At 51.5% G+C, this 27898-nt stretch overlaps 1 protein-coding gene across 6 annotated transcripts; it reads left to right on the top strand.

Moving 5' to 3' along the window:
- Window positions 1–125: 125 nt before the first annotated feature.
- Window positions 126–27533, top strand: SH3GLB2 (SH3 domain containing GRB2 like, endophilin B2). 6 transcript variants are annotated; one of them, XM_074846026.1, is made up of 12 exons: window positions 129–484; window positions 8774–8915; window positions 9269–9397; window positions 10616–10749; window positions 11792–11884; window positions 16065–16127; window positions 20574–20597; window positions 23337–23426; window positions 23931–24031; window positions 24521–24535; window positions 25154–25418; window positions 26067–27533. In XM_074846026.1, the coding sequence occupies exons 1-12, from the start codon at window positions 422–424 to the stop codon at window positions 26172–26174; spliced, it is 1227 nt and encodes a 408-aa protein (XP_074702127.1). In that variant the 5' UTR covers window positions 129–421; the 3' UTR covers window positions 26175–27533. The 6 variants fall into 6 exon arrangements, with proteins under 6 accessions (XP_074702129.1, XP_074702131.1, XP_074702130.1 ...); XM_074846028.1 differs by lacking the exon at window positions 16065–16127 and having other exon boundaries at window positions 126–484; XM_074846027.1 differs by lacking the exon at window positions 24521–24535 and having other exon boundaries at window positions 130–484.
- The last annotated feature ends 365 nt before the right edge of the window (window positions 27534–27898 follow it).

Genomic DNA, 27898 nt, shown 5'->3' with positions numbered 1-27898 from the left:
CAATCGAAGTGCTCCCCCGGGCCTGGCTGGAGGATGCGGCGGTGAGTGCGGCTGAGCCGCCAGGGGAAGGGGCGGGGGGGCGGCGCCAGCGCCCATTCGGCGGCGGCTGACAGCTCCCCCCGCCGCGGCGGCCCTGCTTAAAGGGGCCGCGCCCGCCGCCCGCGCCCCCGCCCCCTGAGGCGCTCCCCGGGGCGGCCAGACCCCCGCGGGCTGCCGGGACGGCTGCGCCCTTCTCTCCCGCCAGCCATCCCGCCCGCCCGGCCGGGTCGGCGCCTTCAGGCCCCGCCGGTGACTCGCGGCCCTTTTAAGAGGCCGCGGCGCGGCTCGAGGAGGGCCTCGATCGGCGCTATAAAGGGCGAGCGCGCACCGGCTGCGGTGACAGCGGGGGCGCGGCGCGGCGGAGGCGGCTCCCGGTACCGCCATGGACTTCAACGTGAAGAAGCTGGCGTCGGACGCGGGGGTCTTCTTCTCCCGCGCCATGCAGGTGAGGCGGGCAGGGCCGCAGCGTGCCGCCGTGGCAACGGCGCCCGCCTGAGGGAGGAGGGGTGGGAGGGGGCGTGCTCGGGCCTTCCCCGAGGCTGCCGGGCCTTCCCCCGGCAGCATCTTCCCGCTGGGCCCTTCCCACCGCACGGACAGGGAGCGCCCTGCGCTGTGCCCAGGGACCCGCGGGTCGAGGCCCCGGCCTGAGGGAGGCTGGAGAAAGAGTTTGGAGCAGGATGGGTCGGCTTGTCTGAGCCCCAGGAGCAGCCACCTCTGGACACGGGGGGCTCCGAGCGGTGCTGGATGACACCGAGCAGGGGTTAAGCTAAACTGTGGTGCTGCTGCTGTGGTGAGAGGGTCTGGTAAAGGCAAACAGGCCCAGAGATGCTTCTAACCAGTACGTCGATAGGGGCGGGGGGGGGGGAGAGGAGTGTGGAGAGCACTTTGCTTGCTTAATTGTTGTTGTTCTTAAAGAAAAGCATTATCTTGCAAACAGCTGTCCAGTTAGCTGTGCCCAGACCCACTGGGCAGCTGTTCCCTTTTGCTAGGGAGATGTGATAGAGGTGTCATTGCAAACGGTCTGCACTTCAGCCCCTCCGGAGGTCAGGCAGCTCCCAGGCCCTGACAAAACACAGTGCTGTTAAAGTGCTGAGACTGAGCAAGGAGCGTCTCGGTAGGGTAACGTGGCACCAGGAGCATCCTTCACAAACTAGCAATCAGAAGCTGCTTGGGGATGCAGTGATCCCCTGGAGTGTAGAGTGAAGAGATTTGGCTACCCGTGAGGAGCAAAGTGTGCTACAGGTGGTGAGATGTGGCTGCTGAGTCTGTCTGCTTCTGGGGCATAACTGGAAAACTGCTTTTGGTTGGGCAGGAGAGGAAAGAGGCAAGTCAGAGTTGGTTGGGATCCTGCCTGAAAAGTGAAGTCCAGCTGGTGACTCTGGGACTGGGCTTCTTGTTCTACCTATTGTGTGGGGGTTGATAAACAAACAGAGCAGTGCTGTCTTGTTCCAAACCTTCTGTGTGGTGGAGTAATTCTGGCTTTTAGGAACTGGTCTCCTGTAAACAGATATCACCTTCTGTAACCGCGCCAATGAGTCATATGTTATGAAAAAGAGAGATATTAACTACAGGTGCAAAATAAGGAGCAGATGGAAAGCTTAAAGATGCTGTTCTCATGCAAATGACCTTGGTAGCAGAAGAAAGGAAGAAATGCTGTAAAGAAATCTTGTGTTTAGGAGCCTTATTGTAAGTCTCTGATAAGTGGTTTTTAGCTTCAAGGCGTAGGAAGGAGACAGGCATGGGAACAGTGTCTGCACACAGTGATTCTAGAGCAAGGAGGCGTTTATAAATAGTGGCTTCTGCCTGCTACACCTACTCCACAAAATCTCGTATGTGAATATTCATCTGCCTAATTACAGTAGTAATTTCTTAAAACAAAATGGGCACTGGTACTTGTGGACAGCATGCAGGTGTTTGTGTCGGGAGGGCTGACTGGAAGGAAATAGATGGCTGAGGCTGAAAGCCACTTTCTGAAATGTAATTACTAGGGAAATTAGGCCTGTTTGGGCTGTCCCCATAGGCTCCTGCTGCTGGTGTCAGTGAGCACTGCCCTGTCTCCACCAAGAGCCACAAATGACAGTTGGGGTCTGCTCTTGGCAGTGAGGATTGGGTTTGTAGCACTCTTTAGCACAGCAGATCTAGGTGGGGAATAAGACCTGCCTAGAATAAGCTGTTTTCTATAGCACTGAAGATGCTTTCTTCAGCTCCAGGCATTTAACAAAGTGATGTTTTACTGGAACTGCAGCAACTGGGAGATAAATGGACTGGCCATTACGTGCTGTGCCACTCAGACAGCATTAGCTATTGCTGTCTGGCCGACACACAAGAGCTGAACACGAACTGGAGGAAGGGCTGTAGCATTGCTCAGGGAGGGGGGAAGGAGATGGCATGGTCAGCACACCTCCTCTGGGGTGGCTTCCCTGAGGCTTAGGGCAGGAGCAGTCCTGGCTTCAATCCCATCAAATACAACCTAATGTAGGTGCTGGATGAAGGATTTTGGACTAGGCTTGACCTCTCTCATGACAAAAAAAAAAACCAAACCAAAACTTGTAAACCCACTGCTGCCTTCCCATGGCTCTTTCTAGCTCAGGCACCAGTTATCAGGACTCCTACCTGAGGAGAAGCTAGGCAGCTTGAAGGACTTACGTGTTCCTGGGTGGGCCATCCCATACCTGCCTCCAGCAGGAGCAGGACAGAGGTGGCTGTGACAAAGCAGCTGTGTACTATTTCCCCAAAGCTGTGTAAGCAGTAACTATCTTACCAGGCTTGTATATGCAGCCCCCTGACCAGGCTGTGGCCTGTGGGCTTCGTGGTATCTCATGATCTCCTTCAGAAAAGCAAAGCAGACAGTAGAAGCTGGGGCAGGAAGGTGGAGGTCAGCTCTGCTACTCTGGGAGTGGGGAAGAAGCTTCTAGGCTTGGTCAGCTGCAAGGATATAGAGCTTTTTTAGGATTCAGCATCTCACTCGAGGAGGTACTGTATTGGCACTTGCACCAGCGGTCACAGACATCAAGTTAGAATCCTCAGAGGGGATACAGCACATAGCCCCTAGCAGCTGCGGCACCTGCAGAAGACTTCAAACAGGTCATTCTCTTCATCGTCACTGAAGAAGAAAAAGGCCTTTCTCTTTGATCAGCTGCACCTTCCAGTTATCAGAAGTGGGTTTGATAGCAAAGCTCTGCAGAGGAGGCTATGCTAACAGCTCCAGCCTCCCTGCAGAACGCGCATCTCTCCTTCCAAAGGTAACACGGCAGATGTGTCTGTTCTAGACAGGCTGCAAGCCAGGTTCTCTCAGGGGTATCTGGAAATAATTGTAGGTGTCTGTCTTTTGTCAGTTCTGATGTAAACTGGCTCTGGGTGAAATTGCCGAAGCGTGAGTACAGCTTTTGGGTGCTTATCCCACTGCTAATGCAATTACTACTAGCAGCTAAAGATTGACTTACTCGCTCTTGAAGAAAGACAGACACCCCCATCTCCCTGAACTCTGGTGATAAAATAGACTTCTATCTTTAATATCTTTAACAAATGAAATAGACCTTCTGCTTGCTGACCTCACTGGGGTTGATACCTTGGTTGCTGGACACCTTAAGTCAAGAGAACAGGAGGTGACTTAACAAAAGGGTTTTGAAGGCCAGAGGTGTTTGAAACACACCTATGAATCCACCAGGGTGGTATTTTTTTCCTCTCCTAAATGCCTCACTCATGAGTTAACCAAGCTGTCCTGTTAATGGCTTCCTTCTGTCCTCTAGCACAGTTTCAGCTGGCTCGCAGCCTAGCTTTCCTGACTCCTGGTGACCAAATACTTGAAGCGTACTCTGTATCAGGCCCAGAGCTGCTGAGATTCAGGTAGTTTTTTAGATGCTGAGTGGCTGTGGCTTTTCTCCTACTGCAACCCTGTGCAAGGTGGGAGGTAGATTGCCTGAACTGATTCTGTCATGCCTCTGATCACCGAAAAAGCAAATGTTCCAATAGCCTGGGCATTATGAAGCTGTTCAGAGGCTTCAGAAAATCCATTGGCTCAAATTTACTGGCAGGTGCAGGAGACTATTCCTGGTTTAAGACTTCTGGCCCTGGCTTGATCTTTGTGTTTTAAGGTGGAAAGTGGTAAGTAATGTCCAGCTGGAAAAACTGGGGACCCTGCAAGTGGTACAAGGGCCTGAACTCTGCCACCAGATCCTCTGCAAGGGGGCTGCAGCTACCCTGTCTAATCTCACAGCATCCAGGCCTGGGCCAGCTAGAGGGGAGAGGGATGGAAAAAATCACACAAGCCTGGAAGAGACACAAGTCAACTCATGCAGCATTGTGCAAAACAGCTGTGGTGTTGGCATAACTCAGTTATGGGAGCACTGGGATTTTATTCCCCTTGCTTTAAAGGGGAGAAAGGTGCTAATGCTTTCGGCAAAGAAAACAACAACTGCTATTTTAAAGCCTAAACTTGATGGCCTTTAGTCTCTAGGGCTGTAGGCACAGCCTTTTTTGATTATTGTAGCTGTACTACAGAGGGACCCATCCAGCTCAGCTCTACTTGCTCACCCTCTTGACATCCTGGTAGCATCTGTACCAACTCTCTTGGGAAAAGGGGAGCTTTCCCCCCAAGCTGTGAATGCAGGCAGCTGCCCTAACTGCAGTCCAGCAGAGTCTTGCTTCTTTTGGCCCTGTCACCCAAGTGCTGCTCTCCTGACCTGTCAGCCTGCTTGGCCCCACATGGGCCCTGATAATGCATCTAGTGTTCCTGCTGGCCAGCCAAGCCTCCCAGAGGAAACCCAACCTTTGGCTGAATTATTGATGCTCTGGAATGCAGCACGACTCTCTTCTTCCTGGAGAGCGAGAGTGGCACTTGACAAAAGGCTGCCCTGCATTATTAATCACCTCATCGGCTTCCCTGCACAAAGACGGGGCTGGTGCTCAGCTGGGTCAGCTTCCTGCAGGGCAGGATCTGTGGAGCCTCAGCACTGGGACCTGGCACGTCATCCCAGGATGCAGATCCTGGAATGGGTTCAGGGCAGGACTGTTGACCCAACTGTCAGGTTCTAGGAAAAAAACGGGAGTAGTTCTGCCACAGCAGGATGGAGGAGCTTAAGTTCTCCCCAGGCATTGCAATTACGTGTGCTCTGCCTGCCCTGACTCTCTCCCCCTGGGTGGATATGCACCAAGCCTGTATGCCAGTTTGGTAAAACCAAATAACACCCCCATTTGTGGCAGTCTGGAGTATTTGGTGCTGCAAAAGACAGCAATGCCTCTAGTCCAGGAGCAGCAAGACACAAAATTTTTTAATCTGTATTTTACAGTCAGGAGGCATGAGTGTGATCAGCTTGTCTCTTCTCCCGCATCTTTTGGCCTCACAGTGACATCTTATGTCTGTTCAATGGGAAGGAAAAATAATGAAATTTCTGTAAGTGTTATGAAAACAAAATCCTAGGAACAAAAATCCTTTATGGGGGAGTTCAGCTTGAAGTGCTTGAGTAGCCAGACTTCATAAATGGCTTTTCTACCCTGCTTTTCACTGGGAACACTGACTTGGGCAGCCAGTTAAGGGGGGATCAGCAGCTGAGACCTGTTGCCACCTGAAAGCTCAGATCTCCACTTGCACCAGCCATGAAAAAGAACCAGCTCATAGGATAAGGTGGTGTAGCTTACCTCTAATCTCCTTCGCTGGCTGTGCTTTCATGAGAAGCTTCATCTGATCTCACTGGAAGCTGCTCCGGCAAGAGGTGGTCCTGCTCTCCCCTGCACCTGATGACACATTCCCAGTAGTGCTGTGAGGTGAGTCTCTGATCCATCTAAAAAGTCACGTTAGAGGTCAAGTTGAGCTGGATCAGTGACTCCTCATGCACAGGTGAGGAGGTAGAAGTGTGCTGCAGGGGAGAAAGTGAGCATCCTCTGCAGCAACCCTCAGTGAAGTACCAACTGGGTCTGGGCTTTGCAGCATAGCTGACTTCTGGGCAGGGGTGCAGGAGCCCACTCAGGGAATTAAGTGTAAATAGAGCAAGTAACAGCCTCCCAGCATGGGAGCTGCAGCCTGCCATGGCCTTGCACCCACTTCATGAGGTTCATGCCCTGCTTTCCAACTCTGACAGACAGCCTGAATATGAGATTGTTTTCTGGCCTGACCCTTTGGAGCCACTGGCTGTGACTGAGATTCCTGCCCATCCTCCCCTTCCTGCATAGCTCCCAGGCTTGCACTGGTCGTGGTGCGTGTCCTCAGCTCTCTTGCAAGACAAACAGCTTTAGTGCCTGACTTGAGATAAGAACTGAGTTTCTGAGTCCTGGCTGTTCCCTGACCCAGTGCTGTGCAAATGACCGTGTTATTTCACCGCACTGGGCAAAGGGGTGGGTCGTGGAAAACAGCCACAAAGGACACTGATGCTTGGAGATGCTGCTTGTGAATGTAGCAGAGAACCCCAGAGCTGGAGTGATTCAAGAGGCCAGCAGTAGCACTGTGGAGATGCTGGAGGGCTTCAGCAGTGATCTGACTCTGCAGCAATGCTGTAAGAAGCTGACTAAATTCAGCCTGGGTTTAGGCTTGACAGCTCCAGGGCAGATGCTGGTGCAGGATGAGTCTAAACTGCAAGAAAAAGAGCTGGACATGAAAGTGAGATGAGATCTCAAAAAGCTGTCTGGGAAAGGGGGGCGAGAGAGACTGTTATGCTTGCATCAAAGAGTCTTGGCTTGTTTAAGAAAGCTCTTAAACAGATGACTCGAGAACTGGTGCCAAATACCTGGGAAGCCCCAGTTTGCTGCATGGCAGTGACTCAGCCCAGCCTGGCAGAGTCTGAAAACAGCCCTGGGCTTCCAACAGTGACAGAGGAAGAGAGCCTCAGCCGCTCACACATGTCTGATAGTCGTGTGTGTCCCCCAAAGACAATCACAGACGTTAGGTACAAAGCAATACAAGCACCCTCTCACCTTGAATCTGCTTTTAACCATGTTCAGCAATAGCCATGGGGCCACGGCAAGACTGAGCTGAAAATAAGTGCCAGTAACCAGGGGCTACTGGTGCTGAGGAGACTAGTGAAACGATCCCTGGTCATGCATGGCTGGGAGTCCTCTGTCCCCACCGAGTAGCAGGAGGGAGCGTGACTGTCCTTGCAGCTGAGTATCTGTCACCACCTACATCTGGCAAAGCAGTTCACTGGCTCCAGCTCGAATCTTGCCCAAACAGGTCACTGTGTAAACATACCTGCAGGGCTTGTATATCTCGGACATCTGGTAACATTTGCGCAGGGCTGGTAACAGGACTCCTGGAGGCTGTTTGCCTGCCTTGTGTGCTGGTTCTGGGGTTGCTCCTTATCTCGCTTTGTTCCCAGCATTGTACTGGATGTGAACGCAGCTGGGGCTGTCGGGCAGCCGCAGGAACAGAGCTTGCCAGAAAGCCTTTTGCAAGGGGCAGAAAACACCAGACCAAGACCCCATGAAGAGGGCATCTTGGCCCATCTAGAGCTGAGCTGTGAGATAGGGGAGGACAGAGGGGAAACTACAAGTGGCAGACCAGACAGGAGTTGTATTTTATCGAAGAGTTTTAGCCAGGCTTTAATCTCTTGGCACCTGACTGCGCCAGGTATTGTACAGTACCATGTCCTAATAACTCAACAGTGGCACCAGAGGTCAGCAACAAGGGCTAAAAGGACAACTGCAACCTCTGTAGAATCCCAAGTGGCATAGCTGCCTAAAGGGGTCTTTTAGTATGACCCAACAAGATGCTTGTTTCATCAAGAGCAGGAAATTGTGCTTAAAAATACACTGAAGTTGGCCAATGTCACTGAGAGGAGCGAGTGGAAAATGGGGATGGGATGAGAGGGAATGGGCTCTTCTCTCAGAAATCCCCCAGTGAAGCAATGGGGGGTGTACAGGCCATCTGACACTGCACCTCCAGACTGACAAACGTTGTTTGTCAGATGTTACTGCCCAGTACGAAGACACTGAAGACTTACACCGCCTGCTTTTCCCTGTTGCTAATTTTAAACTTAAAAGAAACCATGGAGGGAGGGAGGGAGAGTCCATTGCCAGTATGAATCCGAGTGCTGAGAGCAGTCAGACACCGTTACATTTCTCTCAATACCCTGCTTCAGAGCATGTCCTAGAGGAAGAGTCACTTGCTGGAAGCATTTTTATCTCAATCCCGAGTTTGAGCCTCCTTAAACCTCAGATGCTCAGTTGGCAGCTCACTGCCAGCAAGGCAGGAACAGACACTGTCAGTCTGACGACTGGCGGAGGGCACTCACAAGCCCTGTAGCAAAACCGATGTTGTGTACATGCTTGTCTAATAAGATGAGAAGAAAGCCTGACTTGTGAGGTGGTAGTGGCACCCCTGATCCTGTTGGGTTTGTAGGACAGAGTTGGTTAGGAGGAGGTGAAGGGAGATGGCACCTTCCCTCATGTGAAGCATGTCTTGCTCTCCTGCGTGAAGTACTGGAAACCATGTGCCCATTTAAATAGATTCCTCACAACTAGAGTATTTTTGTACCAGACCTTATTAAAAGTTACTTATTCTGGAACACCTCTCAAACCTGGACTGTTTTTAGCTCAGTGCTTGTTCCACTCTTGGGCAAAAATTTGCCCTCTTCCCCTGAAAGATGCCTGGGAACAAAGAATGACACCTTGAAGGCTTTTTAGCTCTACTCGAAGATAAATGCATGAGACAGAAGAAGCCTCAGTGTCTCTTAATAGCCCTGTAGCACACTGTAATTTTGCTTTAGTAGAATAGACCTTCTAACAACTACCTCTTTCCTTGCAGTTTACTGAAGAAAAGTTGGGCCAGGCTGAGAAGACTGAACTAGATGCCCACTTTGAAAACCTTCTGGCCAGAGCAGACTCCACAAAGAACTGGACAGAGAAGATCTTGCGTCAGACTGAAGTTCTGCTACAGCCAAACCCCAGTAAGTCCAGCTTCTTCTAATGCTTGAAGGACAAATATCACTTGCAGCTCAGTGTTAAAAGACATGCCCCCTGGCAGAGAGCCCTGTTGCATTGAGTTTGGGGGGGTTGGAAGAAACATCTCTTTGCAGGGCCTGTCCTTCCTTCCCTGTGTAGCTGAGAGATGACTGGCTGCTGCCCTACACAGCCTGGCAGCGTCCCTGAGCACTGGGGAAGGGACCCCTTCTCCTGGTGCTGGTGCTTGCTGTCCAGTGTGTTATTAAGGACTGCATGGGGTGGGCTACCCTGAATGCCAGTTCCAGGGGCCTCTCCTTCATCCGCCATCCTGTAACCACCAGTGGCATCCTTGTTCCAGGTGCCAGAGTAGAAGAATTCCTCTATGAGAAGCTTGACCGGAAGGTGCCTTCCCGGGTCACCAACGGGGAGCTGCTGGCACAGTACATGACAGAAGCAGCTAATGACTTTGGACCAGGGACACCTTATGGTAAGTCAGCCTGGCTAATTAAAAAGCCCTGGGAATCCGTCCTTCCTGAGAGTATCCCCACGACTGTTCTGGGTTCAGACTTCTGCAGCATGCCTCTTGAAGGGGGCAGGGTGGCCTGCTCGCCCTGCGGCAACCTGCCTATTAGCGTGTCAAAGCTGATGCCAGAGAAGGGTCTTCTCTAGCACAGAAGCAAGCAGCCCATCTGGAGTAGGAAGGCAAGTCTTACTCCACAGGAAAGCATGCTCCATGCTGTGGGGGAAAAGGGGTCTCCCCACTCCTTATAGAGTCAGAGTCTGGCAGAGCTGGAGAAGAAATGAAGCCACATGGATCCAGGGTAGCTAGTGGAACCGGTTACAGGACACAGAAGCTATTCTGTGCTATTTCTGTGGCTTTCTAAACTAGACTGAACAGGGAGTCGCAGTGAATGGTTTTAGCTTTGTCCAGTTTGAGCATGTTTTTAGTCTAAGGTGGTATCTAGTTGCACAGTTTCTCTAGACTCTGCACAGGAGAACTATAACTGTCCTGCAAGTGAAGGGTGGAAATCTTTCTCCAGCAGAAAGAGAACAGAAAAACAGACTTGGGAAGGTGGGTGCTTGGCTACAAGCCTCAGCAGGCCCCTTCCTGACCACACAGAGCATGCTTCTATTCTTAAATCCTAGCCGTTGCCCCTTCCTGGGGGAATTTTGGGCTTCTTTGAGCAGCAGACCTGCACAGAAGCACAGCCTTAACTTCCATCTGTCCTTCCCTCTGCCCTGAGCTTTGTTATTGCTCTCCAAATCAATAGTTCTTCAACAGTAAGTCCTGTTACAGGCAGAACAGCCATAACTGCATCTATAGCCAGCACTGCCTAATCAACTCATTTTTTCTGCTCTGGTGCTTTTTAATTTGCTGCTCTGTTCCTGTGCCTCTGTTTTATGAGACAAAGATCATTCTGCACAAGCAGGTGTAGCAGTAAAAGGACATCAGTGGAATAACTGCCTCAGAAGATAGATAAGATCAAAGCTGCACTGGGAGCAGCTGAGAAGAAGCCTCAAGCTAAAAGCAGATTGTAGTTAGGAGTGAAGCTGGTGTGGTACAGGCATGGTTTTACCTTGTCCAGGCAGGGTACCCTGTGCCTTCATCCCCCAGTGCTGGAGCCTGGTACCTTTGGGTGAGTTGGCCAAAGCCAACACAGTGTTAACTGGTTTCTCCTGGAGTTGAAGGCTCCTGTTATTGCAGGGAAGACCTTGATAAAAGTTGGAGAGACTCAAAGGCGCTTAGGTGCAGCAGAACGGGACTTCATCCACTCTGCCTCCATCAACTTCCTGACCCCACTGCGCAACTTCCTGGAAGGGGACTGGCGAACCATATCCGTAAGTATGGTCACAGGGAAGGGGAAGCTTGTCATGTCACCAGAGACGAGGAGGGCAAGGGGAGAGGGAAACAGTGCTGGAAGAACTCGTTTTCCTTCCCTATGAGAAAGGAGGACTCCATACCCTTCCCTCAAAGAATGCAAGGATGGGGGAATACCAGTCCTAGATCTGCTCAGGGTTCCCTCTGTGGCAGGGAAGCGTTGCCCATTGATGCACACGAGGAAGGTAACTCCTTTCCTGACTCCTGCAGCCTGGTGGGCACCACCCACCCATAGGCTGCCCTGTTTCCAGAAGGTTAACCTGTATCCTCGGCAGCCAGGCCCAAAACTCTTGCTAATGAGGTGGACATAACTACTTCACAGAATCATTCAGGTTGGAAAAGACCCTTGGGATCATCGAGTCCAACCCTCAGCCCTACTCTACAAAGTTCTCACCTACGCCAGATCCCCCAACATCTCATCCAAACGACCCTTAAACACATCCAGGGATGGTGACTCCACCACCTCCCTGGGCAGCCTATTCCACTGTCTGACCACTCTTTTCTGTGAAGAATTTTTTCCTAATGTCTAGTCTAAACCTCCCCTGTTGCAGTTTAAAGCCATTCCCTCTTGTTCTATTGCCAATTACCTGTGAGAAGAGACCAGCACCAACCTCTCTACAATGTCCTTTCAGGTAGTTGTAGAGAGTGATGAGGTCTCCCCTCAGCCTTCTCCTCCTCAATCTAAACAGTCCCAGCTCCTTCAATCTCTCCTCACAGGATTTATTCTCCAGGCCCTTCACCAGCTTCGTTGCCCTCCTCTGCACTCGCTCCAGCCCCTCGAGATCTCTCTCATATTGAGGTGCCCAAAACTGGACACAACACTCCAGGTGTGGCCTCACCAGTGCAGAGTACAGGGGGACTATCACCTCTCTACTTCTGCTGGTCACACTTCTTTCTCCCTATCATAAGGGAATAGATTTGATTTCTAGATGATACCTTGTCCCCTTCCCTCCCCAACCGCTCCTAAGCAGTCTGCTCTTGCTCATTTTCTGTCCCTTCCAGAAAGAGCGGAGGATCCTGCAGAACCGCCGCCTGGATCTGGATGCCTGCAAAGCCAGGTTGAAGAAAGCCAAAGCTGCCGAGGCAAAAGCAGCGGTAATTTTTTTCCCTCATTCCCCTCTCTGTCCTTCTGGCCCCAGGGCTTGGCTCACATGGACAAAAATTAGGCTGCCCTACTATGTCCTGGCTCTGGCAGGCATGGGTGGAGGAATTCCTTGTCTGGTATGCAAGGGAACTGGGAGTAGGAGCCATGTGCCTGTTCCAGAGATGTCCTCCCTTGGGAGAGTTGCTGAAACAAAGAGTTCTGAGCTTCTAGAGTCTGGAAACTTCTACATGACCTAGGCTCCTTCCTTCTGTCTGATAGTGGTCACTGGATGACTTGTGCTAGTAACTAAAAGGCTGCATCTTCCGAGGACTTGCTAAGTTTCCCTGGGGATCTGAAAACAAGCCAAGAGAGAGCTGAGCTGGGAGGTGCACAAGGGAAAAGCATGCTGGGGCTCTGCAGCAGTCCCAGTTTCTGACCAGTTAGGATTCTGCCAACTCAGTCTTCCCCAGGCAGGAGTGCTGCAGGAGCCTGGAAGGGGTGGCCAGGGTCAGACTGGCTGCCAAGAGGTCCTTGTTTCAGCCTCTCTATTCACTTAATTCATGATGCTGTCTAGTTACAGGCTAGTCTTGCCCTCTGGCTTTGGGGAAATCATAGCAAGTAAACTAGCAAAGGCTCCAGGTCAGAGTGGTGCAGAAGGGACTGCTAAGTCAGCCAGTGTCCCTGTCCACAGGCCTGAGCAATGGGGACAAGCACTTAAAAGTACTTGTCTGAGGCTGACAGGACCTGTCAGCTCAGGGTGCTCACTGGGCGTGAGGCATCTCCTGGAACTGGGCTGTCCCCGGGCAGAGGCAGAGGGGATGTGGCTGGGCACTGATGGTGTCCCTGGAGGACCTTCCTGAAGCAGATTGCCATCCTGTAGCACTCTGGCTGTTGGCACAAGGACTTGCCAAGTTTTGCTTCTAGCCTGGGGCCAGGAACTCGGCTAACAAATGTGTGCAGTCAGAATAGGCAGGAATCCTTGTCAGTCAGTCTCTGGGGTGCACTGGGATACCAGCCTGGGAGCCCTGCCATGAGCCTGTTTTCTAGCCATCTGCTCAGCGGGGCCTCTGGCCTTGCAGCTCCCTGGGTGGCCAGTTCCCAGGTGTTTTCCCTCTTCTCAGCTCTGACTGCATACATGCCATATGGGGAAGCTGTGATAAGCTCAGTGGCCTCCATCAGCAGGTCTAGCAGCGCTGAGGCTCTAAACAAAGCTTTGGGTGAACAAAAGGGATAGCTCCCCTTTTAAAAAAGCCTCCTCTCATCAGTCAGGTCACCCAGATCCACTGAAGGTAACTTCAGGGATCCCCAATTCCCTTTCTGAAGGGGGTGGTGCCCCCAGTCTCAGTGGGAAGTGGTGCCATTGTTTTATCTTAACCTCAAATCAGAGCAGGGATTCAGATACCTCCTGTGCTTTCTCCCTTTGCACCCTCTTTACCTTGCTTCCTATAGGAAGTGATCCCAAGGCCTCTCACCTGCATACAGACCCTTGGGTGAGGGACTTCCCTGTAGCTGAAAAAAGAAAAACTTGGTTTCCCACTGGAACTGCTGGGTTGGAGTGCCCCAGGGAGGGTGCAGAGCCAGTCCAGGCTTTCCAGGGCGTTCGCCTCAAGCCACGTTTCAGCCACTCTGCTTCTTTGAAACAGAGCTCACACAACAGAAGAGCAACCTCAGCTGCTGTTGTGGGCACACATCTCTTACCCAGCTTAGCTTAAAGGTGGGGTCCCTGCCCTCGGGGCTCTGGGTACCTCACTGACTACTAGAGGACAAGGCACAGGTGGAAGCTCCCAGCACCAGGGAGAGAAATGCTGCCTCTGCTCTTGGCGTGTTAACTCAGCATTAGACCACAATGTTCCCTGTAACACGCCGGAGTCCTGTGTCACACCTCGCCATCCAAGCTGGCCTAAAGTATTGCACCCCTCCCAGCTCACCACTCTCTTGCTGCTCTCCCCCTCTGTAGTGCAAACGTGTGTTCCCACAGCTTCTGTCTCGTGACTGACCCTCCAAGTGCGCTGCTGCCCAGACCTGTGAGCTGCTGTTCGAGCGTCTGGGCTTGTGCATTTCCCTCGGACTTTGTGCTTTGTCCTTCCTGTTGATGCTGTTTTGTTTACTAACCTTTTTGTTTTGTTTCTTTGTAATTTGCTCAGTGTGAGGGAGATGTGAGTATTGACTGTGCTAACAGTGCTGTGATTTTTTTTTTTTTTTTTCTTTAACACCTCTCATTGTCTCTTTCCCATTTTAAATGAAAATTCATATCTCCCTTGTCCCATTGGGACTGGCCCTGGCGCATGTACTGAGCATGGTCAGGGCTGTGGCTGCCTGGGCAAGGTGCTCCAGAAAGATGGGGGTGTCTGTCAGCTGCCTGCAGCCCCTCTGGAGCGTGCCCTGGGTTCCATCAACGCTGCTTGCAAGCAGTGCTCAAGAGAGGCAGGGACTCCCGTAAAGACCCACTCAGGCTCCTCCAGCTGCTGGCAGGAGGAGGTCGGGCTGGGTGAAAGTCCCTCTCCTGGAAGGGAGGCAGCCCAGAGACAATGACAGGCAGGTTCATCTGGTTGTGGTGCTGTTCTGTCCGCCAGGCCCCAGGGCTCTGCCCATTTTCCCCATTACAAGAGCAGAAGGGGGAGGGAGGTGGGTGTCTTTTGACCACTGCTTGCAAATACAACTTCTCCACACATAGGAGTGCGAGAGCAGCTTGCCTCCTTCATCCCATGTGCTATGACTAGTTTTGGGACTCCCTGGAGACCAGGGAATGGGAGGAGAGGTTGCTTTTGATCTTTTTTTTAAAAAAAAAAAAGCCTAAGAAGCTTTTTCTGTGAAACATCTCCCCACAGGGAGGAATCAAGCCTAGTTGCTGTGCTGGCCTCAAATCCTACTGGTGCATTTTTCTCCCTATATTCAGGTTTGACTTGTAATAGGAATTGCTCCTCCTTATTCCTTCCTCCAGCCATCCCCAAAACTCCAGATGGTTAAAAAAAAAATCTCTTCTTGCTGGGACTGCCTGACTGCTCTTCCACACACTGGTCACTCATTCCAGCAGGCTGCTTGGGGCCCAGCAAATCAGATCAGCATGTATAAGTAGATCTGGGTGAGCTGCAAAGAGATTAACCTGGGAGAGGAAACGTGGGGCCTGAGAGGATTAACAACGTAGCTGGGCTACAGCTGGATTGTGTGCCAGCCTGCACACCAATTTACTGCTTAGTAAAGCCTGACCAGGAGGATACCCTGATCCACTGCACCAGTGCGATGGTCCTGATCTAAGCTAGCTTGTTGGCTTATCTCTTTGGGTGATGCTACAGCCAAAGGCCCGAGGAGGAGGAGGCCTAATCTTCGTTTAGCTGAATAGAGAGACCTTGTGTGACGGTTAGTTAGTGTGGGGGTGGACTGGATCACTTGCATTCCCAATGAGAAAAACCTCCAGAGTGCTTAAGTCTTCCTGCCCCAGGGCAGAGGTTTAACTATGGAGAAGGTGGCTCGGAGGTTTGCTGACCTCTGGGCTGAAAACTCATACACTGCCTTTGGCAAGAGCAAGGCTTTGGACTAGATCTGCTTTGGCTAAGCCATGCCCCTTACTAAAAATAGCAGTAAGGGTAATATCCGAGTCTGTTAAGAGGAAACATGCTCAGAGGCTTGGTGAGAGTAAGAACAAGTAGATGTGTTTCTTTGAAAGGCACTGTGGGAAGAATGCTCTGATGCCCGTAAACATGCCCACTTTAAGGCCAAAGCCCTGTACAGGGACATGTCTAGGACTGTAGGTGGGAAGCAAGGGGAAGGAAGTTCCTGCTCACTGGATGGAGCCAACATGATGTGAGCAACCTGCTGGCTGCAAGAGAATGGGAAATGCATTTGAGATTGTGCTGTCTCATCTCCACTCCAACTGGCCGCTGTATGAGCGGAAAGCTGTAAGTACAGGCAGAGTTTCTAACAGTAGAAATATCTGCTGTTCAGGCACCGGGTGGGACTGCGTGAGCCAGTCCACCTCCTCTTGCACAAGCCTGGCTTCCATCTGGGGAGAGCTTCCACGCACCACTGCCCAGACTGTTGGGAGACCTCCTTCCTGCCACCCCATAAGAATCTGAGCTAGGCTTCCAGCACAGACAGGAAAAAAACACTAGTCCCTTCTTCCGTCCACTGCCCAACTGACTCCTGTCGACTCTTCTGCGTGACTTGTACATGAAACTCTATTCCCCCCACTAGGCTGTGCCTGACTTTCAGGAGACTAGACCTCGTAATTACGTTCTCTCCGCCAGCGCATCAGCGGTAAGATTGCCTCCTCCTAGATGTTGCCTCTCCAACCTCTTCCTGCCCCTCTCTCCACCCGACTTAAACTCAGACCTAGTGCTCTGCTGTTTTCAACATTTTAATGTGACATGGGCTGCCCAGGGTTCCTCTGACTCAACCTTAAGGATGCAGATCACCCCCATAGGGGTGCATGGTCAGGGTCTGGCACTTCTGCTGCTTGGTTTGTTTTCCAGTTTCTCTGCCAATCCTTTTCCACATTTCTAGGGGGAATCTTCTGACTGTTTTTTATTGCTAGTGGAGCAATTGAAAGGACAAAAACCTCAAAGGTTAGCCTTTCTGGATGGTTCCAGCTGTACACTGGCAATGTCACATGCATGACTGCCTGATCAGTACTGTGGTGTCAGTGCTCACGCTTTGTAGCTGGTCAAGAGGAGCAGAGGTGCAGGAATTTCTCTGCCACTCATCATATCAGTAACGCAGTAGGCTGACAGTGCAGTCTTGTCTATTCTGCAAATAGAGATCAATTTTTTTTTTTTCCTTTTGTCTTGGGGCCTGTCTGTTGGTGGCTGTTACGCAGTCAGATGCGCTGGGGGTGGGTGAATAGCCTGTTGCATCTCTACTGTGTTGCACTGAGTGGTTGTAGTCAAGCAATTGACTTTCCGTGCTGTGTTCATGGCTCCCCATTGCACAATGTCACATTTCTCGTTAAAATGTTGAAAACTGATCATCTTGCTTCCTAAATAGCCTTCAGAACAACACTGATGCCTGTTAATAGAATAATCTGGGAGTGGAAGGGCTGGGAGTGGGATCTGTAGGTATGAAAAGGGACAGCCCAGCCTTCCTGCGAACAAAAAACCTCATGGAAACAAGTTGGATTTGGTTAATGGGAAGCCCATCCCATTTGGAGAAAGAGGTATGTCTGAGCTGATAGCATCAGTGTTAGTTCCCAGGGGGATCTGTCCTGACCTTCTTGGAGAGTGATGCTGGGATCAGAAATAGCTTTGCACAATAGCTAGAAAATTATTTCCACAGGTAACAGACCCGGTGGTGGGACTCCTGAGGAAGAAGCTGATATTAGTGATGCTGTAGCAACTGCTCAGTCTCCATCTCTCCTAGTGCAGCAACTAGCAGCGAGCCTGTGGCTCTGGCTTCTCCCTTGGAAAGATCTGTTCAAAGAACAGCACAATAATGGACTAAAACTGAGCTCTAGGAGAATCAGAGGAGAGAAACTGGGCTTTCCTGGCCTCTGAATAGCTCTGATTAGACCAGGGTGTCCTGATCATTTCCTGAGGCTTTCTAAAGCAGGCCTGAAGGTAAGCATTTGTATAACATGCACTAGCATCTTGCAGAGTGCCCACATGCTCAGTTGAACATGTCTAGTCATCACCAAACTGCAAGTTGATCTGCTTTTGCTGTACTGCAAAGCTTTTCTGGGGAGCAGGTGCCAAGTACAGTAACACAACAGGAGAACTAGATTTGGGGGGGGGGGGGGGGGGGGTTAGCCCCCAGGTGTCTACCCTGGCACATCTCTGTGGTTCAGTGGTCCCTCTTCAGAGCTCTGCTAGAGAAGCTCTGACAGCAGCGATGGTGATATTGGACAGTTAGAGCTGGGCTCTAGGAGACAGACTTGTTCTAGGTAAGCAGCCAGCACTGACCTTGATCACTTAATCATGTTTGATGGTTGCACAGCAGGGCATCCTACCAGGAGCACGTGTAAGAAACCTGCTGGCCTGGCCAGCGGTGGTCCTTGTGGCTTCCAAACTCTCTAATTCAGAGGTTGCAATTGGTGGCTGAAGTGCCACCTTAAGTCCAGCTGCACTAGCAGGGGTGACTTGAATAACAACTGGCAAATAACTAAAATAACTAATAGCAAGACACGGGCTGAGCCCAGACTGCTCCCCAGCTCAGTGCAGGCAGGACTGCTTTGCAACAAGCTCTCTAATCCCAGCATTCATCCCAAGGGTCAGGCACTGCAGCCAGGTAGGAGCTCTTCATACTATTGCTCTGCTTTTCTTCCAGGCCAGAATCCTTGTGCTACTTTAGTCTTAGTGTGTTCTGACAGTATAGAGTAGTGGTTGCTGCTCACCTTGCTCCTGTCTGGAGGGAGGGATTGCTTATGCCCAGGTAACAACTTTGTCTTACAGGTGAGCAAACAGGTCAGCTCTCTCCTGGACCATATGCCCTCAGCAGGGCTCTGATTTGGATTCTAAATTTATGTTGTTGCTTTTTGGAGAGGTGGATAACATGGTGCTTTTATTTTTTTTTTTTTCCCCTTCCATAACAGGAGGGCTTAGATGGAATTAGATCCACCTGGAGACAAGCACCTCCCTCGTTTTGTACGAGTTGGAGGCTGAGGAGCCATTTCTCCTCTCTCCCACACTGACCTTTTGTTTTTGTGTAAGAAGGTGTACATGGGCCGTGTAAGCTAAATATCCCTTTCTCTCAGCCCCTGCCACTTGCCATGCACTGTGCTCCTAGGAATGATTCCAAGAAAAACATATTGAGTACCTTAAAGAGGGTTCCTCTGGCTTGAGCTGGGGTGGAGGAAGATGGGTGCACATCATGGCTTTTTCTGCTCCCTGAGCTGTCTGAAACGCTTCTGACTAGAGCTACATGGTGCACTAGCCCAGGGATAGATCTGGACAGAGCTGGACTGCCCCAGAGCACCGCAGGGTCAGAGCAAGGCCAACAGAAGAGAAATCCAGCTACAAATTCAAAGGGTACTGCAGTGACCAAATGGGCCTGAAACAGCTAAAGTACTGTCTACAGCATCTAAGTAGGAAGACCTGTGGCCAGAGTGAAAGCTTCCCATTGCCCCTGCACTAAACCTTGCTCCAAAAACACAAGGGTGTGCTGACAGAGGCCTTGTGCCAGAGCAGCAGTTCAGGCTGGGACCTGTTTCTCTCAGCTGCCTCAAGGACCTGCCTTCCAGAGTAGGAGCTCCCAGACTGAGGAGGGGAAGGGGCTTGTGTCCGCACACATGGCTGAAATTGCCCAGGCCTTATCTGAACCAGTTTCTGACTTACAGAAACAAAACATCCACCTAAAGGTCAGAGAAAACACGCAGTCTCAGTGCATGGAGCACTGCACAGGGAGAGCCTGCAATCGTAAGGGGACCAGCTACAATAACTCCACTCAAGTAAGAAGAGTTGCCCACGGGGCTACGTACCACAGAGCAGGAGCTGAGCTGAAGGCTGGGGGGCAGAAGCCAGAACAGGAGCAGGCAGCAAGCCACAGAGCTCAGCATAGTGCCTTCCTGCTGCAGCCTTTCACCAGGCAGCAGCTCCTGCAGGTGCTCCTTGTATTGGCTGGTGGAGTTGTCTCTGCACCTGGGGGAACCACGGCCCACCTGAGGGCAGCTGCTGCTGAGCAAACCTCAGCAAGGTTTGGTTGGGAGACCCTGGGTCCAAACAGAGGGTGTTCTCCCTCCCACACAGCAGCGTCAGCACAGGGCCCCCAGGTGCCTGCAGTGCAAATTCAGCCATGCTATGGTGAACTTCCCTGATGGCAAAAGTGATGTTAGAGGGGGAAGCCGAGGTCCTCAGAGGCCATCTGCCCTGGCCCTGCTGATGTGGGGTGTTGCTGCAGGCTGGTGTGCTCTCAGCTGATCCAGGGGGATTTCTCTTCATGTTGCCAGGGCTGAGGGAATCGTTGTGTGCTGAGGAAAGGCCAAGCCGAGGATCTCTAGGAAGGATCAATGTGTCTTTCTACCTCTTCTCTCCCTTTCCCACTGCTGTGCGTGACTTTTGTTGTCAATTGTTTCATGTCCTTGGAGTCAGATCCCAGCAAGCAGCTGGCAGTGTTGTGCTGCCCCGAATGTGCCCCTGTGGGTGAGGAGAGTAGGAAGGAGTAGCGCCGTGGTGTTTTGCCTGGCTCAAAGGCAACATACAGCCATTGCTTCCTCCTTCCTGTAGCTAAACATGCCAGTTGGTAGCACAGACTGGCTGGATTATGATCCCATTAACCTCAGCTCTCTAGACCAGTGGGTGAGGAACACTGGCCTCTGGCTGGCTTGAGCTCACAGCAGTTCCCAGGGCCTATTTGTGGGCGCAAGCAGCTCGCTTGCCTTTCCATAACCGTAAAAGAAGGGCTGTTCTTTAACACCAACCTCTGCAGGCTTCAGCAAAGTAACCCTTGCTGTTCAGAGGACTCTGCTGCTTAATCCTGTCCTTCCTGGAGCCTGCTGAATGCAGTTGATGGAACAGCCCTGGCAGGGAGCAGAGCTGACGTGCTGCTGGCTCGGGTGGCATGGACTTGCTCTCCCGTTGTGAAACTGAGCTCAAGGGTGCAGGAAGGAGGGGAAGGGGCATCGGTCTGGCAGCTGCTGCTGGGTGAAGGGCTAGCTTGTCCCCGGAGTTGGCCTGCTATGTCCACGGAGCGTCCTTGCCAATTGGTGTTAATGCCGAGTGCTTCTCGATGTCTCCAACACTGATCTCCTTTCCTGTTGCTCTGTGGCCCCTACAGCTTTGGAGCGACGAGGTGGAAAAAGTAAGTACCCAGCTGAAATTGTGCTCAAACCTGGGTGTGCTGGTGGTGGTTAGGGGGTGGGGGTGCCGTGGCCTCCTTCCTGCTCGTGTGCCCGCACACGTGTAGGGTGGGAGCACTGGGATGTTGCTGGTGTCAGCCCCAGTCCTGGTCCCGCAGCTGAATGGCTCAGTGTGACTCAGAGTGGTGTGGGAAGAGCCTGCCCCGTGGGCCGGTTGGCTGTACCGAGTGTCAGACTTCCCAGGCAAACCAGGCGTGCGTTTGTTTGGGATAAAAGGCAACTCTGAGAACCCTGCACCGGTGTCACAGGAGCAGAGGTGGTGCCCTGCGATGTGGTTCAGCTCTGCTCCGGTGGCAAAGGCCCTGCCTGCTCCAATTCTGCATGTGCCCTGCATTAGCCTCTAGTAGCCCCTTGCCTGCGTGTTCTGGGGTCTGAGCAGGAGCTCTAAGCAGAGCTCGAGCAGGGACAGAGGGTCTCCCCAGGAACAAGGGAGGGAGGTTTGGAGCCTGTCGTGGAGTTGATTCTGTCTGGGTGAGCTGCACTTACCCTTCTGAGTGGGTCCGTGGAAGCAAAGTCCCAGATCTTGTTTATTTTCTGGGCTCCTCAACGGGAGTGTGACTTGTCCATGAAGATGGATGGAAAGCTGCTAGTGGCCTCGAGACCAGAGTGAGCTCTGTGTGGAGCTCCAGCACAGTATGGAGCTCCCAGAGACACCTTCTGGGATCCCATTGCCTTTCATACCTCAAACACCCCCAGCAGACGTTAGCCTGAAGCCTGAACTGGCACGTTCCTGCATGCTGTGCATGATAGCAACCTTTACTGCCTTAAATGCATCCTCAGAGCAGACTGGCTGTTTTTGAACCAGCTCATCCTGTATGCTAAATCCTTCGGTCCCTCAAACAAATAAGCTGACTGCAGTCAGCTCTAAGTATGGAAAGCTCTGTTCCTCTAGCTCTCTCTTTGGTCTATCCTGGCTAGATAGACCAAAGTATGTCAGTAAATGCCAAAGTTCTCTCTTCTTGGAGAAGCTGGAAGGGACCTCCCAGGTCAGTCTGGTGCTGGCTTTATAGGAAACACCCTGCAACTGCTCAGAACCAGCAGGGAGAGGCAATGGGTGAAATCCCAGGCAGTGCCAAATGGAGCTGGCTCTGCCTGTCACAAGTTTGATAGCTCTGCTGCTACTGAAGTCCCTGCTCAGCTCACTGGAGCAAGAATATCTTCGTGCCTAGTAAGGCATTGCACTGGTATTTCCTGTTACATTCCCCCTTCTCCTTTAAATAATCCCTTTCATACAGAGGATGCAAGAAAATAGATCAGTTGTAGCTTAAAATAGACAAATCTGATTAAAAGACAGTCTTTGTTCTAGCCTAGCCATACAACAGGACTGGTAAGGCTGTCATGGCCCGCAGCAGCTCCTCTGGCTTGCCCTGCTCCAAAGGCTGGCTTTCCTCTGGGGGAACCCTGCTCAAACACCAGCGATGTGGCCTCTGCTCTATCGGCCTCTCTGGATTAGTCCTCTGGGATCAAGTGCAAACAAGTCACTCCTGTGCCAGAATGATCATTTCCAAAGCAGCAGCAGCAGGAGCGCTCTCCCAGAACTGGGGCCATGCAGGAACTACAGCACCAAGGCAGGAGCCCTGCGATTGCTGCACCCCCCTGGAGAGGGGGAAGAGGACACAGAACCCCAACTCCTCTCCTTCCAGTACACTGTAGCTGAGTGGACATCACTCTTCTGTGCTATTGGTCACAGCACATCCTAAGAGGGAACTGGCACGTTCTGCTTGGGGTTAAGGAGTAGCACACACGCTAGAGGGAACAAATGTGCCTGTTTATCACCCCTTTCCCTCTGGCAGTGGGAGGGGAGAGCAGGCACCAGGGCGCCTGACAGCTCCAACACTTCTGGAGCTCTTCTCCTTGCAAAGATCCACCTGGGTGTTCCGGTACTGCAAAACTGCCCTGGTATCAGTACGCTGTTTGCTGGTGGGGGAGAGATGCTCTGTTTGGTAAAGAGGGGCTCCAGTATCAGTCTGTCTTTGAATTCCCAGTGTCTGCTGCAGAGCTGCCTTCTATTAACCGTTGTTTAATTCCTCCTAGCTCAGATAAGTAACTAGCTTCAAAGGAGAGCCTGGGGTAGAAGTTGGATTGGGATGTTCATCTCCATTGCAGGGAGATTTGGTTAGTAACAGCAATTTGATAAATGTTCCCTGGCCTCAGCCTTTGTTCTGTGATGATAAAAATGGTAACTGGTAAAAGTTGCACTTCTGGAGAGAAATGTAGGGAGGCTGTCACATTCCTATGCCTGTAATTCCTATTTCTAAATTCCTAGGCCTAAATTCCTAGTTCCTATGCCTAAAGAGGGGGTTAAACGGACAGGTGCTGGCATGGGACTGGCTTTCCACATCCCTCAGGGTTAACCAAGCCTCTCCATCTTCATGTTCCAGTCTTGTGGGAGTAGGCGCTTCCTAGCTTGATGCATCAGCCTTGAGCTGCCATTCCATGACCTGCAATGATCCAATGCAGGATCAAGCAGGAATCAAGCTGAAGTGCAGCCAGAGGCCTCGGGGGTCCTCGTGCCTGATGGTCAGTGTCACGGGTGCACGTGGATCCTACGAGCCAGCAGCACACTCGTCTCGGTGCCAAAGGGGGGGTTGGTGGAGGAGGTGGGTGGTGCCTCTCCCTGGAAGAGGCAGAGCAGGGGTCCCTGCCTTGTGCTGGCTTGAACACCCCGTCCTCTTTTGCAGGCAGAGCATGAGCTGAGGCTCACGCAGACCGAGTTTGATCGGCAGGCAGAGGTGACGCGTCTGCTGCTGGAGGGGATCAGCAGCACACACGTGAGTCCTCCTGGGTCACTGGGAGTTCCAAGGGCTACAGAGACTCTTCTAGAAGAATGCCACCAGGGTGACAGAGCCCTGCACTGACCGTAGAGGTAGAAGAGGTCATAAATTTGGATGCTACAGCAACCTCCTCATAAGACCTGGAATGCTCAAACTGAAAACATAATGAACATGCACAGGCAGTGCCACTGTGGCATCTGCAGCTCTGCAGTCCTCAAAATGCTTCTGAGCCAGAAAAACCTTGTTGTTCTCTCACTAGAGCTGCGGGCCGGCCACAGGGGCATGGCTAGAGCTCCAGGAGCAGCCTCCTCTCTGAGACCACCCTTGGGCCTATACAGCATTCCCAGACTTAAATTGGTGTGTTCAAGCAAACCAAGTAGCTCTTTTAAATACAGGCCTGCACAAGCGTGCTTCCTGTGGGGTGGGTAGTAGCTGCAGGGAGAGAGATCCTGTGCCTGGCAACCAAACTCCCAGACCAGCTTATGGTCCTTCTCCCTCCAGGTGAATCATCTTCGCTGTCTCCACGAGTTTGTGGAGTCTCAGACCAACTACTATGCTCAGTGTTACCAATACATGCTGGACCTGCAGAAGCAACTGGGCAGGTGAGACAAGAGACTGCTTTTATTTCTCTGAGGGTTACTCATCTCGTTACCCCTAGCTCAGGCCTCCTTCCCCACCCCTGGTCACAACATTGGGTAGAAGTTATAAAGCCCCCTCCAAGCACTGACAGAGCTTCTGAGCTTACAGAATGGTGAGCAATCCTGGTGGCAGTGCATTTAGAGCAGGCTTTCCCCTTGGATTCATCTGGGTTGTACACATTCATCTCAAAGCATGATGGCCATGAGAGTTAGAACATTCTTCCTCTAAATTAGTTAAATCACATGGGAGACAAATTCTTGTTGCCAAGCAGCGAGGCTGAGCGTGCTCAGCTGCAGCAGTCAGTTCAGTGCTGCTGGCTGCACAGCCCCTGGGCACGGGCAGGGCTGTTTGTCTCTTACCTGCCACATCAGTGCCGTGGTCTGACCCAGGAGGGGCTGTTTCCTCTACATGATCACTCACTATTCCTGTTCTGTTCTTTTCCATGCTTGCAGCTCCAAAGGAGAAATGTAAGTAGGATGTTGCACACAGTAGCTCTAAGAACTCTCCACCTCCCCCAGACCCTGGAGTCTCTGCAGACTCGCTACAAAGGCCAGCAAGGGCCAGAGCTGCACGCCCTTCGTGCAGAGGCAGGTATCTACAGATAAATGAGACCGAGCTCCATTACTGTCTCTAGACAGAGAGCCCAGAAAGCCTGGGAGCCTCTAGCTGTGGCACCCACTTTAACAGCAACAATGCCTGTCCCTTTCCTGAAGAACTGGCAGACTGAACAGATAACACAGACCGTGTGAGAGCAGGGTGAGGACACCGCCCAATGGCCCCGTAAAACAGCTGCAGAGCCAAGAACAGCACCTGCCCAGACCCTGCTCTGGGCCACGCTTCAGTGGCGTGCTCAGGAGGTTGGGTGCCAGGCCTGTAACAGGACACTGCAATCACAATAAGCAGACAACTATTACCTGTTGCATAGTCTCAGCACCTTTCCCCACTCAAAGGGCAGTGTAGATATGTTACAGCTGTTAGCTGGAACTCTTGAGCATCATCTCTGCGGTGTAACTACTAAAAAAGCAAGCTCTTGGTTTCCTCACACTAGAGCCTTACTGAACTCTGCTTTTTTCCTCCTGTGTAAGATTTTCAGGCACATTTGTAGGCAATGCAGAATCCACATCTCCTCCTGCAGCTGCTACCTCTCCTCCAGCTGTTGCTGCTGCCACACTCCCTGCTGTGCCTACCATTCCAGTTGTGCCCACGATTGTTGGGGTGCCTAACACCGTGGCAGAGAGCGTCCTGAACCCAAATGAAGTCAAGCCTCCTGCCAGCGGGACACGGAAGGCCAGAGTCCTCTATGATTACGAAGCAGCTGACAGCACTGAGCTGGCACTTCTTGCAGATGAGGTTGGTAGCTTTCCTTTGTGTTGAATTTTGCCGTGAGTGCCTACCAGCTCGTTGCATGTTTAGCAAGGTCTTGGTTACTTTTTCTGCCCCTAAAACCCCCGTTTTATGGAACTGCTAATCGAGTCTTTTCCTTGACACTAGTATCCACTGAGTTGCAGTGAGCTTGTGCTCATGGCCATTTGCTATTTAAGAACATCACGCCAACAACTCTTCTATTCCTCTTCTATACCCAGCTAACAAACTACCCCAAGACTTAGTATCTTCACTGTGACCCTCAAATATAGCTGCCTTATCCCAGAGCAATGGAATAAGCTACTGGCTGGAGGTCTGGTCTTACCATGCTGAGAAAAAAGGAAATTCAAGTTGCAAACTCTTTTGTTCACTAGAGTGAACTTTTGTATTCAGAAAGGATGATGTAGCAATATCACGCCCCCCTGTCTGCAAAAATACCTTAAATCAGTTTGGAGAACAAAAAGGCAGCAGGGAGATTTCTGTAGATCTATTAAAGCTGCAGATAGCTCGAGGGAAAGGGCACAGATGCCCGCTAAAGGAACTTGAGGCATTATTTTCTTTCAGTACCCCTCTGACTGAACCTCTGGGCTCTGGCTGCAGAGGGAGGGCCTGTCTAACGCTGTCTTCTCTCCCCAGATGATCACTGTGTACAGCCTGCCAGGCATGGATCCCGACTGGCTCATAGGGGAAAGAGGGAACCAGAAAGGGAAAGTTCCTGTCACTTACTTGGAACTGTTAAGCTAAATGTCTCCAGGAAGAAGAACGTACAAGCAGAATGCACCCCTCATCTCCTGGCACTTCTAATGCGGATTTCCTCATCCGAGACCATTGCTCTCTTCAGGGTTGACACTCCATTGCTAACAGGGGAATTGTGGGAAAGCAGTAGGAAAACCATGACAGCGAGGTTTTGGGAAAGGGCTGATGGCACCAAGACTGAATTCGTTAACTACCCGTGCAGCCTGCTTTGAGGTTAGTCTTGATGATGCAAGATTCCTTGATTCCTTTTTTCCTACCCTACCCTAGTCTTGTTCATCGCAGCGGCTTTCCCAGGGCCAGTGAGCCGTCTCCCGCAGCAGCTGCTCACGGAGTTTGAGTTACATTTCCCTTGTGTCTGGTGTGGGTTAGTGCCTGTCTGCCCCTCCTGTCCTCTCTCTTCTTCAGCAGTAGAATTGCCTAAGTCAAACCATTAAGCATTCCAGTGGGGAGGTGTCCCACGCCAACCCTCTGACATGTCTTAGCTCTTAAGGCAAGGAAGCTGAATTTAAGAATTAAGAGCCTGTTAAACCCATCCACCTTGCTCAGCTGTGGGAGAAGAGTAATGCAAGGCTCTCCAAGAGCCATGCTTGCTACCATGGTGCCTGACGGCTTCAATCTAGAATGGTCCTCAGAAGCTGGAAGGAAATTTCTTTGTGAAGACCCAACAGGGCCTGTATGTCAAAAATCAAACCTCACTGCAAGGGACCATGCATCTTGCTTGCATTTCCTCTGAGAAACTGCTCTTGGACTGCAAAGAGTTTACAAGCCTTTTTATAAGCTTTGCTCCTTGTGTTAATTGTCCAGGCTTTTCTTTCAGTGTGTCTGTTCCAGGCATGTTTCAGCCTGACTTTATTTTCACCCTAGATCACTGATTTAACTAACGCTTCCCCTCCCCTCTCAGCAGTGAACAGACTTGGTGCATCCTCGTACGGTAAGGGATAGTCCCACTTGCTGTTATCTCCAACCATGAGCTATTCTTGGCCACACACACACTAAACAATCCCAGCTGCCCTTGATGGATGTGGTGGTTTAGCTCAAAGGGAGTGCTCAGGTGTGTATGCCTTTTAATCCCGTAACAAGCTTTTGAGCTAGAGCTCAACTAAAGGACTTCTGCTGCTGTATAACTCGTTTTCCACTCAAGCTGGATGGAAGAGAAACTCCCCTGCACCAAGCTCTCTGTTCACAACCTTCCCCTTGGTATGTCAGAACTAACCTGGCTTGTTTATTGATCTTTTGCACTTTCCCCCATGGTATTGTGACCACTCTAATGTAACAGGGCACTGAGCACCTGTGTATGTAGGGCTCGTGGTTTTCAGCACTTATTTGCCAATAAACAAACTGCCTGACCTCCTGCCTCAGGGTTTTGTGTGGGTTCTGGGCTGCCCTTGCTCTCCAGCCACGTGCCCACAGGCTGTAGGGACAAGCTGCGCTGGCAGGGAGGCAGAGGGAGGCAGCTCGGGGTGGGGGGGGGGGGTGGGGGCTGTGCCCTTCTGCCATCCCAGTCTTGGGAGCTGGGTAGAAAAACAAAACCTTCCTGTCCCAGCTGAAACTCTCAACACGCCTTAAGGTTGTTAATGTCTTGCAGTTCCTCTCCCAGATGACACATCTCAGTTGTACTACAGATTCAGGACTCAAAGAACCAACAGCTCCTCCTTAACCTGAAGCGAAAATAGAGCAGCAGTATGACTTTAGCTGCTGAGAGACTGGAAATG

This window comes from Strix aluco, chromosome 20 (assembly GCF_031877795.1).
Source record: "Strix aluco isolate bStrAlu1 chromosome 20, bStrAlu1.hap1, whole genome shotgun sequence".
NCBI classification, from domain to species: domain Eukaryota; kingdom Metazoa; phylum Chordata; class Aves; order Strigiformes; family Strigidae; genus Strix; species Strix aluco.
This window is presented reverse-complemented; position numbering and strand designations above follow the sequence as displayed.

Excerpts from the sequence above, each read along its gene's own strand:
- SH3GLB2 (XM_074846026.1), top strand. The coding sequence starts at position 422 with ATGGACTTCAACGTGAAGAAGCTGGCGTCGGACGCGGGGGTCTTCTTC. Across the intron at positions 11,885-16,064 it reads CTGCCGAGGCAAAAGCAGCG|GCTGTGCCTGACTTTCAGGA; the intron begins GTAATTTTTTTC and ends TCCCCCCACTAG. Across the intron at positions 25,419-26,066 it reads TGGCACTTCTTGCAGATGAG|ATGATCACTGTGTACAGCCT; the intron begins GTTGGTAGCTTT and ends TTCTCTCCCCAG.